The sequence below is a fragment of the Polyodon spathula genome, chromosome 3 (assembly GCF_017654505.1).
Source record: "Polyodon spathula isolate WHYD16114869_AA chromosome 3, ASM1765450v1, whole genome shotgun sequence".
Lineage (NCBI taxonomy): Eukaryota > Metazoa > Chordata > Actinopteri > Acipenseriformes > Polyodontidae > Polyodon > Polyodon spathula.
In genome coordinates, this window is record NC_054536.1 from 8,874,638 (window position 1) to 8,886,293 (window position 11,656).

Consider the following 11,656-nt stretch of genomic DNA (forward strand, 5'->3'; position numbering starts at 1 on the left):
CATAAGCTGCTATCTCAAGTGCTTAGGAAACTGCATTTAACACTAAATTCAATATTGTGAAATCTCTTGTCAAGTGGTTCACCACCAGAGCCACAGTAGATAAACTATTCTGAAAATTTGGTCTGCATTCTCAGTTCAGAAGTATTCCTTTATTGCTACAGTGAGCATGAATGAAGAAAAAGATCTAGCTAATGAATGTAAACCAAATCTGAACATACAAGTTTGACTTTTCTCAAAAGAACCAGTCCGCAATCATACTGTATGAGCTCTTCAGCTGGCTAGCATTTAAGGAAAGTATAAATTAATGCAATAAAACAGAGCAGATATGGACATTTTTATTTTGGATTTGATTAATACATCATCAATGAGGAATTAAAATAAAACCTGAACACAACAAAAAATAACATGCACTCTTTTTTGTGATCAAAAGCTAAATTAATTCGACCTTCAGTTCAATTGAAAAGGACTACTTAAAACAATATGCCATGTCTTGTGCCAACCCACCTAAACGCCATATTAACAAGTTGCATAACAGTACACTGGTCAAGGTCTTTAACCTACAAAGTGTCCCTACAGGCCCTACTTTCAAATACACAGTACACCAAGATGACGGTCTCTTTATAATGAACCATTTAAAGGACTTCTCAATGCTATCCCCAGATCACTAAACACACAATTATCAAAAAGCACACAAGTCCAACATCATTATCAAGGTATCATTTGTATTATTAGAACAACTTATCAGGAATTTAGAAATAGGAAACAAAAAACAAGAGATATATTGAATCTCTTAATAAAAAATGTCAATTTTAATTTAAATTACTTATAAAAAGACAAAAAAAAACAGGTCTGTAAAAATACAGGGTTTTTAGCCAAGAAAACTATAAACAAATTTCACAGACAAAATGAAACCTTGAGTAAAGTGTTCTCATGTACAACATAATTATCTAGTACACACAACACAGCAAACGTGCCTCTTACACCACACTATATATTGATATATCTACTTAAATGAATCCCTGCTAAAAATGTAACCACACACTGTTATTTGTAGTTACAATGAAAGTTTGCCCAAAAGAGTTTACTGCCATTTTCAAGAGCACATGATAAAAGTCTTAACAATAAATCTGCAGTAAGGATAGATTGCAGTATAACATTTTTCATCCTATGCTGATAGTAGTCTGTGGGTAAAAGGTGAATCACTAATACACAAAAGGGGGTCCCTTCTTTGGAAAGAATATATATTTTTTTAAAAAATTTGTGTTTTGGGTAAGCATTAAAAAACCTTAATTTACTACAAGGAGGTAAAAAAGAAAGTTCATTTTTCTACAGGAATGACATCAAGCTCCAGACCTCAGCATTTTTCACTACCATGCATTAGGCTTTGTAAATTAAATAAATACTATTACTAATTTATTTTTGTCTCTTCAGTTCTCTGCCGTAGTTATTGTAGAGTAGGATAGATGAACTAATTTGTCTTTAACTGTAAACAATGCCACGACCTAGTGCACAACTAGCAAAACAAAAAAGAAAACTAGAAACAAAGTGTAAGATCACAAGGTGGCACTAGCTGGACAAATCTAGTGTATGTTACACATATCTATGGTAAGTACCAAGAACTGAAGAGCAGTTCCTGAACCCACTGCAAAATGGCAAGCAGACAGTATTTAAACTTTTTGTGTGTCACCCTCACACCAAATTTGACTTTGTAAAATGGACATTAAATGAAGTCCATAACATGATTCTGATTCTTTGGAAAGCTACAAACACACACCACTCACCTGAGTTGCACACACCAGGTTTGGAACAGAGGCAGTAGTATGCAGTGGCAGAGATGGAACAGTGTGGTGCAAATGGACAGCAGACTGCTGAGGTAACTGGGAGCTCGGGAGAGGAGTGCTACAGTGTGAGCCCAGTACCGCAGTTGGCAAGGATACTGGAGTGTCATTACCAGCAAAAGGACCTGAAAAAAAACAGGAACGAATTACATTATTAAATTTAATATTTCAATTTGAAATCCTATTCACGACAACAATCCAGTAGACCATGTACCCCTAAGTCTCACTAAACCTCAATGCATTCAATTATTAAACAGCAACGTAGGCTACAAATATCACCACCTTCAACCGATTATTATCATCATCAGAGTAACTGCTGAAAAAAGAATATGACTTGAGTTTACTCAAACAAGACCAAAGTATGTGATGTAAAGACCACATATCTAAAGACCAGTTTAAGACAGACCCTTGAGTCTTAAGCAAATTTAACTAATGTTGAGAAACAAGGAACAATAAATGTACATTGGTTTACTACAAGCTTCCATACTGTAGTTTACAGTAGTCTTATGTGCACTTTCAACTTATAACTACATGTACAGTAGAGCCGAGTGGACACAGGCTTCCTCTTCCTTTAAATCCAAATGACTGCTACTGCAGGCCACTCGAACAGTGAACCAAACACACATGGTCCTGCTGCTTTCTAGTGCTGCGGTTTATTTTTCTGGGGGAATGTTTCATGAAACACAAACTCTTACTGCTGTTCCAGTTTAAAACAGGATTGCAGTGTGGATTCAAGGTTTTTTGCTCCTCATGAACCACACAACCTTAAAGCTTTGTTAATACAGCCCCAAATGCCATGTTCTATGCAGCCTTTAAAAGGTAAACAATTAGAGAAGGCAGCTGACCAGTGTACTGTCTTTCCAAATGTAGCTTGTTTTGCAACAATCTAGATTCGAGAGCTTAAGTGTTTTAAAGGGGTTATCCAATCCAATACTGTGATCAAGCAGTGACAAGGGATTCAGCTGCTAAATCGATAGGGCCTTAACATCTGAAAGCAGCAATCAAGTCAAATGCATGTAGCTATTTCAAACTACACTAAGAACAACTTCAGGTCAAACTTGCTTTTTCCCTTAACAGCAAATGTATCTCGGATCAAAATAACGGTTATTAATATAACAAAGTATTTTGAAAAGAACGACTTTGATGGGTTAAATTGCCTAGTTCATACCCAAGGGCTGACTTTTTACCAATATAAATGTTGACAATGCTAATAAGAATATAGTGAATATTATCAATACATTTTCTACATACATTAAACTTTATCTTGTCACAGTACATTTCTAGAACAAAGGTTCTCAGTGGTTTGAAATATAAGTAGTGTAGTAAGTTATGAATATCTTTCCCACTAGTCTCAAGCTTCACACCACAAGTAAAGGATGAGTTACAGCCGGTTATGCAAAAACCTGTACCAAAATACACAAATCCCTACCCTATGATAAAAACGATGACTCAAATACTGTTTGTTACTATTGTAAACATCAACACCCACTGGTCCAAACATTACACAATCCCTACCCTATAAAAGAGACCAAATACTGTTTGTACTATTGTAAATCAAGTGTATGCGTTTTTGGAAAAAAAAAAAAAAAAAAAAAACGCACACTTTTGGTTTTACAACAAATACAAAACAATTGCTCAGGTTTAAAATGCTACAGATCTTAAATCAACAAGACATGAAACTGGTAGCAATAAAATACAATCCAGTTAAAAACACTGTTTTGCTGCAGTTATGATCATGCATGACTCTCTTCTCAAATGAAAATGAAACACCATCATTCTAGTCTGAATGATTTGTCCGCAGCAGGAGGACACATGCAACCTCATATATTTCCACAAAAATATTCAGAGTAATATAGTGAGTGTATGAGTTAAATTAATCTAGTGTCTAAAATATTTTTGACACATAGCAATAAAGCAGGTATCTATTGTGGCAGCCATGGGTAAACAGGATATGTAACAATCTAATTTATGTGGCCAATTTCATAATTTTATTGTTTCTAAATTAATCAGGATTAGGATAACCTTATTAAATACGAGAGCTGGGTATGTGTACACACAGAATTTCAACAGCAGCAATGCAGTATGTTGCTCAATTGCCTTTTTATGCAGGAATCGGAAAGCAGGTCACCTTTCCTGCAGAAAAAGTATCCGGTCCGCACCATCCTGTGTCCACTGAATAAGCTGCTGCAAGGCAGGCTGTGGATAACAAGCTCTTCTTTGGATAACTGTTTCTAAGACGAACCAATCACCAGAACAAATGACAATTCTCCATCAACAAAAACAATTCCCCATTACCCATAATAATAATAATAATAATTAAAAAAAAGTCAGCACCCTAGAATTAGTTCTCAGTTATTTGCTTAAAATAATTGCCCCTCTCAGGATGCATGATACAATTGTAATTCATCAAAATATTATATGCTGAAATAAATGGGCTGTGCAGTCCATTATTGCTAAACATTAGATAAAGCTAAATATTTACACTCTTCAACAAACACAAGTAGGTGTGACTGGTGTGTTAATTTACTTTTTTTCCCCCGTTTATCAGTTAGACCTACTTCTATTCTGAAATTATTATTTCTTATGATTCGTTTGATTCTATGAATTTTGGTAAATCCTTTAAATTGTGTGAATACTGGTGTTAAAGATGATACCCACCTTGTAGTTAAAGAATAACTAAAGAGGTTCCTAAAGATAGTGTTACACGTCCCCAGGTGTGGCTACAACTGTTTAAACAGCGTACCTGTAACTTTTCATTGTTAACATCCTGACAACTTTTTACACTTATAACTTTAATGTCTGTTTTAAAGCAGTGATTTAAACAGCAGATCTCAAACGATGTTGAAAGCTGTATTTTCGGAACCCTGCTTACTTACTCTTTAAGCCCTCCATTCAGCAAACATGGCTGGTCATTTTAACAGCATGAAGTCTTATTGTAAATTTAAACTCTGGTATATTTTAGACCTGTGTTTTAAAAAAAACATTAATGAAAAATAAAAATGTTTTTTAGGAAAATCCTATCACCCCCCCAAACAAGGTTGTAGCTTTGCAAATAAAAATAGACTGGCTGATTAAATTACTTTTTATCACACTAACTTCTGTTATAATAAAAGCTACAACATATTACAAAATATAAATTACAAGAGTCTGTTATTATTTATGGCTTCATAAACTTTGGGATTACTGTATTAAAGCCACTCTATTATGCTCACACTTTTTCAATAAATGGCTGTAATTCAAAATTAACAGCCAAACTTGAAGACCACCCTCCCAAATCTACATTAAAAAAAACTGCCATCAATTTCTGAAAAGGAATTCTTTTTTTTTTTTCCTGGCTCACACAGGAGTGGAAGGAATTCACTAACTCAGTAACCAAGTTTCTGTGCCACTTGAGATTAATTGGGGGCACCTCAGCTTTTATCCTTTGTTTACTGTTGCAGGGTGGGCTAAAATTTGGAGCACCATTGAGTCAAGCCTCCCTTAATACTTTTGCAACCCTGGACTGGGATCAGAGGGAGAGCATAGCTTGGGCAGTGCTTTTTTGTTTTCTTCTTAAAAAAAAAAAAAAAAAAAAAGGATTACAACCAATCTGTCTTGAACCATTGATGGACAGCTCAAATTTCACTCAGTGTGCACAGAGGGTCTACAATCACACCAGACCTCACAGATTAAGCTATTTTAGTAAAAGTCAGAAAATAAGCTAGTAAGCCATATACAGTACATATTTAAAATTCTCAATACATATTTAACTTTTTCTTCAAAATGCTTTTAAAACCAAAACAAAGTTTTTATTTTATTATTTAAATGATAAAATGTAAAATAAAGTGTGCTACTGTAGCACTGTAGAACAAAACAAAATAGGCCTTTCTCTACATGTGTAAAATATGGAGAGGTTTTAGTCTACAGCCACACAAAAGCCTGTATACTACAGTAGACTTTGATCGTCAATAAAGTAACCTAAAAGCAAACCAAAAAAAGGGTTAATGAATGGAACCCTGCCCTTCCAACCACCCAATCAGAGAGAGGAAGCCCTACCTGTTCCAGCAGGAGATGAGCCAACACTCACATTGTGAAAACTTCCATTCCTGAGCAACGTTGGAGATTTCTGGACAACGTTAATGTTAATGCTGCCATTATTGTTATAGTTGCCACCATTCACGCTGCCTGCAGCTGATGCCACAGAAGAGGCAGGCGAGGCAGAAGAAACAGCCTCCTGAGCCTTATTTCCTTTAGGCCTTCCAGGTCCGTGTTTGCTTCTATTTCCCCTGCGCTTCTTTCCCTTCACGTTATCTTCCTCCACGCTGCCCGAGGTGGGCTGGGATCGCTTATATCCCGCTGAAGCCTGGCTGGCTGAGCTGCTGAAGTCTCCGTGAGAGTTCTCATAGTTTTTAGCCTGAGCAGCCCCAGAGGAGATGGATGGGAGGGCCATTAAAGAACTAAAAGCGTTTAGACCCCCTTCTACACCCGCTGCATCTCCTTTAGATAGGCCTCTTGTGTATGACAACTGCTGTGAATGTGTGTAGCTGTCATTTCGCAGATCAGATTCTGTGAAGCTCAGAAATTCCTGGGGAGATTGGACTGAGCTGCCAGAAGAGGTTTTTGCACTGCCAGCAGTCCCCAAATGGCTGCCTGTGAGAGAAGGAAAAGCAAAGAAATTTAGAAATGCATAGCCTATATAAAAGAAATCACACACCAACAGCCTCAGCCTTGATTTAACATAAGCTGTTGAACTCCTGTGCTGCTTTTTCAATCTTACAACAACATCAAAACAAATAGTGCAAGCGCCAACGAAACATAAATGAATACATTCCAGCCAACACAGAGATACGTCTGTGTTTACCTCGGATGTCAAAAGTACACTCAGGGATTTCAGACTTCTCAATCATCTCAAAACAGGTTACTCTGTTTATACATTTTTATAAATATAAATTACAAATAAAATATATAGTTGAGACATATTAATAGAACGTAGATAAAAAAAATAAAACTTCATATGGAATTATTAACGACAGCCAAGCACCGCATATAATCATAAGACGACGACGACGACGACTCAGACTAGAAGGTGAACTATGCATCAACAGCTGCTGCTGTTGCTGCACAGTCATTTACAATAGGACCTCGGTTTTACGTCTCATCTGAAGGACATTAACAAATCTCTTGTGTTATTGGGCAATCTCAAAACGGAAACCTTTGAGATTTACAAAAAAAATAAAAGGCAGCGATGGCAACTATAACTCTCTAGTTACATCTCCTGTAAAACTGAACGACCATGATTACGTAAGTAAAATTGGAACGTTTCTGTAACATCTTTCTAAAATCTTACAAAGTTATTGTAAACCCTATTTATTTATTTTTAAAATAAGTGACCAATTATTATTATTTTTTTTTTTTTTTTTTTTTTTTTTCCCTAATTTGGAATGTCCAATGATGTTTTTTTTTTTTTTTCCTTTCTCAACACAGCAAGTCCCCATGCAGCACAGGCGTTCTGAGTGCGTGTAAGCATCCTCTGATCTCACAAGCCTAAAGCCATAGTTGCTTTTACGCCGAGCAGTCCAGAGCAGAGGCAGGTGGGCTACTGATCTTGGAGAATAGAGATCAGCCCTTCTTTTTATCCACTCTGAATGTGCTCTGTGTCAGGCTATAGGGTTTGCTGCTGCGCGACGAGCAGTAGAAGTCCCTGCTGGTTTCCCATCCCCCACCCCGGCAGTGTCAGAGACCATGTGACACCCCCAAGCAAAGTTCAGCCTCTTTGCACAGCCCAGATCCGAGCTAGCACCATCCATCCATTCATCTTGAGCTCCCAGCAGCAGCGCTTTAACTGAATGAGCCACTCGGGGAGCCTGTAAACACCTTTCTTAATGCAATGCTAGTTTCATTAAGTGTACTATTATAATGATGCATGACATCTGAAATATTAACACAGCCCCCTCCATTAATTACAATAAAATAACACACACTGGGGTTCAACACAGAAGTTTGTTGTAAAACCATGTCAATTTTAAAAAGGACAGCGTCATGTGGATTTATTCCAGGAATAGTGCTACTATTATAGCATGCTACCTCTTTTTTGTTGTAAACATAGCCTTTGTTTATCATCAAAGCCATTCACTAAATGTTGCTAAAGAGCATTCCATCTTAGTCCTTCACAATATTAACATAAATTGACAACCACCATCAGGATCTACAGGTTAGTTAAAATAAATGTGGCATGAATAAACTGCTAAATACATACCTGTAGCCAAGCATTGGAACATAAGTTTTTAAAATGTCCACAGCAAATGTACTTCAACTGAAATCTTACCTTGTAGTATATCATCGGGTGATGGTGATCCAAATGATTTAACTCAGATTTCTGCCAGCAATAATACATTTCAATGAAAATACCTGTCTACTTGAAACCAACCCTCTTGGGTGTGGCTTATTAATAAATTGCCCTGCTAATCCACCAACTGTTCAGAACAATGCAAAAAAGCAAAGAATCAGTTGCCTGTCAGACTAACACCTTGACAACACAATGAGCCATTCAAAGTTGTTTAAATGCTGCACCCGATGTTTACTATTCTCCCCATGCACAACTAAGTAATTGTGCTGTAATGAAATGGAAGGTACATAAATGATGAGTGATAAGAGGGTAACACAGTTAAAGACGCTGTGGAGTTCAAACACTGAAGTTCAACCAGCCTACCAAGCAGCTTCTAAAAACATTTTTGTTTAAACAGCTGGTGTGAAGAGAGCGTGAAGAGTTAAAGCATAGTCCACTAAATACTTTCGGATCATAAAAACATTTTGTAACAGCGGAAAGAAACATCAGCAAAGTGAGGCAACATAAACCACAACTGTGCTTTCAAAACAGCTGTTTGCATACCAGATACTCTTCAAAAGGGCACGACTAGTATACTATACCATAACAAAGTTCTCTTAACATATACAACTGCTCGACATATCCAGTATTCTTTACAGAGAATAAACAGAAGGGTTCCAGGAAGGATTGTGTCCATACTCTACCTTGATATGATTTTCTTTCAATTGCAAGTTAAAAAATAAATAAAAATAAGAGAGCACGCCACAGAAAAGATGTCATGATAACAGGAACACTGTCTGAACTGCAAAGCTGGAAATGAAACTGGTCAGGCATAAAACCACGCCTTCTAAACCCTAAGGGTGTACCGCAAGCAACAGAATGATTCCAGTTTTTCTACAAAAATATGACACCCTGAAGTCTAACCCTAACAGAGTATTAAAGTTTGTTTTTGGAACACCTTTAAAATTGTATATTTTAATTAACCTGTGAGTGCACCTAAAAATATCTTTAAATTACAGTGAGGCCTCTTAATATCATAAAAATGAAAGCAAACATGGCTCGATTTTTCATTTAAAAAATGCAGTTGATTAAAATTTAGTTTTTCACTATAATAAAAAAGCTAATTATAAACAACCTACAATCTGTAAATATTTGAAATGCAAAGAGTAAACTGTTAATTTGTTTACACTTCAAATTACTTTTTTATGAGTAGAACAATTAGATAGACCAACATTTCCCTCTCCCTTCAAACTTCTCCCACCCTCTACCACCTCCCATCTCCTCCTTCCCTCAAACTTTCAAAATCAGATACTGCTGGCGAATAACCTTACCTTGCAACAAATAAGAAACACTGACCTTTGCGAAGACGACAAATCAGGAGACACGAGGAACCAGGAAAACTCTCCCAGATTAACAGGTAACAGATGGTACTATAACTCACTCTCAACTATTTTTAGCAATATTACTTTAGTTACAGAAAGTGGAGAAGGCCCATGCGAGCAAGAAAAACCTTTAAAAGGGGCAAGGTGTTTTCCAACTGTCCTCATCATTTGAGAAATAAAAAACAAATAAATGAAAGTAAACTGAAGCCAGTCAAAACGAATGGCATTATTGTGGCTTGCAATACATGTTTGCATACCTGCACCTTGCTGGAAAGGACTAGTGGAGGTTGCTGCTGCGACCGTGACGCCGACTGGAGTTTTTCCAGTACCAGACTTCCTTCCCTTTTGGCTGGTGATGTGACCTGCAGCTTTTTTTCCTTTGCCCTCTCCCCCCACTTTGACCTCTGCACCACCATCTTTTCCACTGGTTGGGTGTGCAGGGACTTCCTGGAAATTTGCATTTGTAAACCGAGCTGTGGTCTCCTCCAGTCGCTTCAGGGAACCAGGCATGGAGCTGCCACCTCCACTTGTACTTGTGTAAGTCTGAGGTTTGTTATATAAAAAATATATATAGCAAAAAGAAACAGCAGTTAAACCACAGAACAAAAGTAACTCCAGGTTGTTTTTTTTGTTTTTTTAACTTAACAAAACATCTGTCCTGTATCTGGTATGAACTGTAAGAATAAAAATGTAAAACAGCTATGTAAAAAAAGCATGTGATCTTCACCATTCATATTGGCAAAAGACAAAACAATGTTGTACTGAAACTTCATTTTTATTGGACATCAGCTGTGAAGGAACATTGTTGAGAGCATCATATACCACTATCATGTTATCTAAACTTGTGTGATTTGTATTATCAATCAGGCCAGAAGTTAAAACAATGTGCCAGAGGAGTTAACACAAAAACATAGAACACAGCTGTGTACCAAACGTGAATATAACACTGAAGATATAGTTTTGCCATTTCAAATGATTTTCAAGATATTAGCAGTTAAAATAGCAGCATATTATTTTATAGGATATTTTTTTACAATTGAAAATATTTATACTGCCACAAACACTTCTGACTTGCCTCATTTACCTTCTCCGTTGTTATTGTCAAAGAATGAACAAGTGCAGGTGCAGGAGGAACAAGACCGGGTGCAGATTTCTTGTGCTTTGGTTTGTGCTTGTCTCTTTCTTTATGTTTCTGTAAAGAAGGGAAAAAAGCTTTTATACATCACAGAAGTTGGCCTTTCTAACTAATTAGTAGACAAAGAGATGGAGATACCTTTCATTGGACTAACTAAACAATAATTAATCACAAGCTTTCAAGATCATAAAAAGTCTCTTCAAGGTGAAAGTAGGAAAGAGAGATACATTCAAAGGTGGCATCAGAACTTAAGTAATTAGTGACGTCTTAACCATATGCGATTGCCATCCTGAAAAGAAAAGAAGCAGACTAAATAAAGTAGCATCTTAACTGCTACTATTTGAAGTAACTCAAGTGCTTAAATAGCGGCTTTTTTCAGCATGCTGCAACCGTCAGAATTAATCAAGCATGGAGAAAGGAAAAATATTGGGGACAACAGCATTGGTGCAGAAACCCGACTACTGCACTGCATGACTGTTCACTATATACTGTAAAAAACGCTGTATACGTCGATTTTCTAGGCATTTTTGCGGGGCCCTTAAAAGGGGGAGTGACTAATACACTGGTGCGACGTATGCACCTGTGTGTGTAATATTAAACTACTGTACCAGAGCCACAATGGGATTACTACCGACATGGGCATGGCTCACACAAACTTAAACTATCAACTACCACATTATTGTAACAGGATCTGTGGCATTCAGGTCATGTTGCTGGGTAGAAACGCAAAGCCACTGTTCTAATTAAAAGTTTCGATTATTGACTCTCAGTCATTTTGAATGTTAAATGCAAGCTTTCAGAATCTTGACTGACATCACCTAGACCCAGACGCGTGTACGACGAGAAAATATAAATAGGGTTAAAGTTATCAATCTTACTGCTTCACTTGTTACACAATAGCCGTCAGTCTCTAAGAATTTACTTAATCCCACCTTCCTGAGCCATTGGTTTGTCAACATTCAGACTGAACCAGCCCCTGGGATCTGCAACAAACACC

General features: G+C 36.9%; 1 protein-coding gene across 7 annotated transcripts in view; it reads right to left on the minus strand.

Annotated features, from left to right (window-relative positions):
- The window catches only part of mllt10 (MLLT10 histone lysine methyltransferase DOT1L cofactor), a 54,559-nt gene that overhangs the window by 13,212 nt on the left and 29,691 nt on the right, over nucleotides 1-11,656 (minus strand). For 4 of the 7 annotated variants that reach the window (XM_041244275.1, XM_041244274.1, XM_041244272.1 and 1 more), the window contains 4 exons: nucleotides 10,600-10,716; nucleotides 9,782-10,067; nucleotides 5,874-6,467; nucleotides 1,782-1,963 (listed from right to left, as the gene is read on the minus strand). In XM_041244275.1, the coding sequence (XP_041100209.1) occupies nucleotides 1,782-1,963; nucleotides 5,874-6,467; nucleotides 9,782-10,067; nucleotides 10,600-10,716 (1,179 nt within the window). The remainder of the gene's footprint in view (nucleotides 1-1,781; nucleotides 1,964-5,873; nucleotides 6,468-9,781; nucleotides 10,068-10,599; nucleotides 10,717-11,656) is intronic. The other 3 variants (XM_041244279.1, XM_041244276.1, XM_041244273.1) reach the window with 1 other exon arrangement.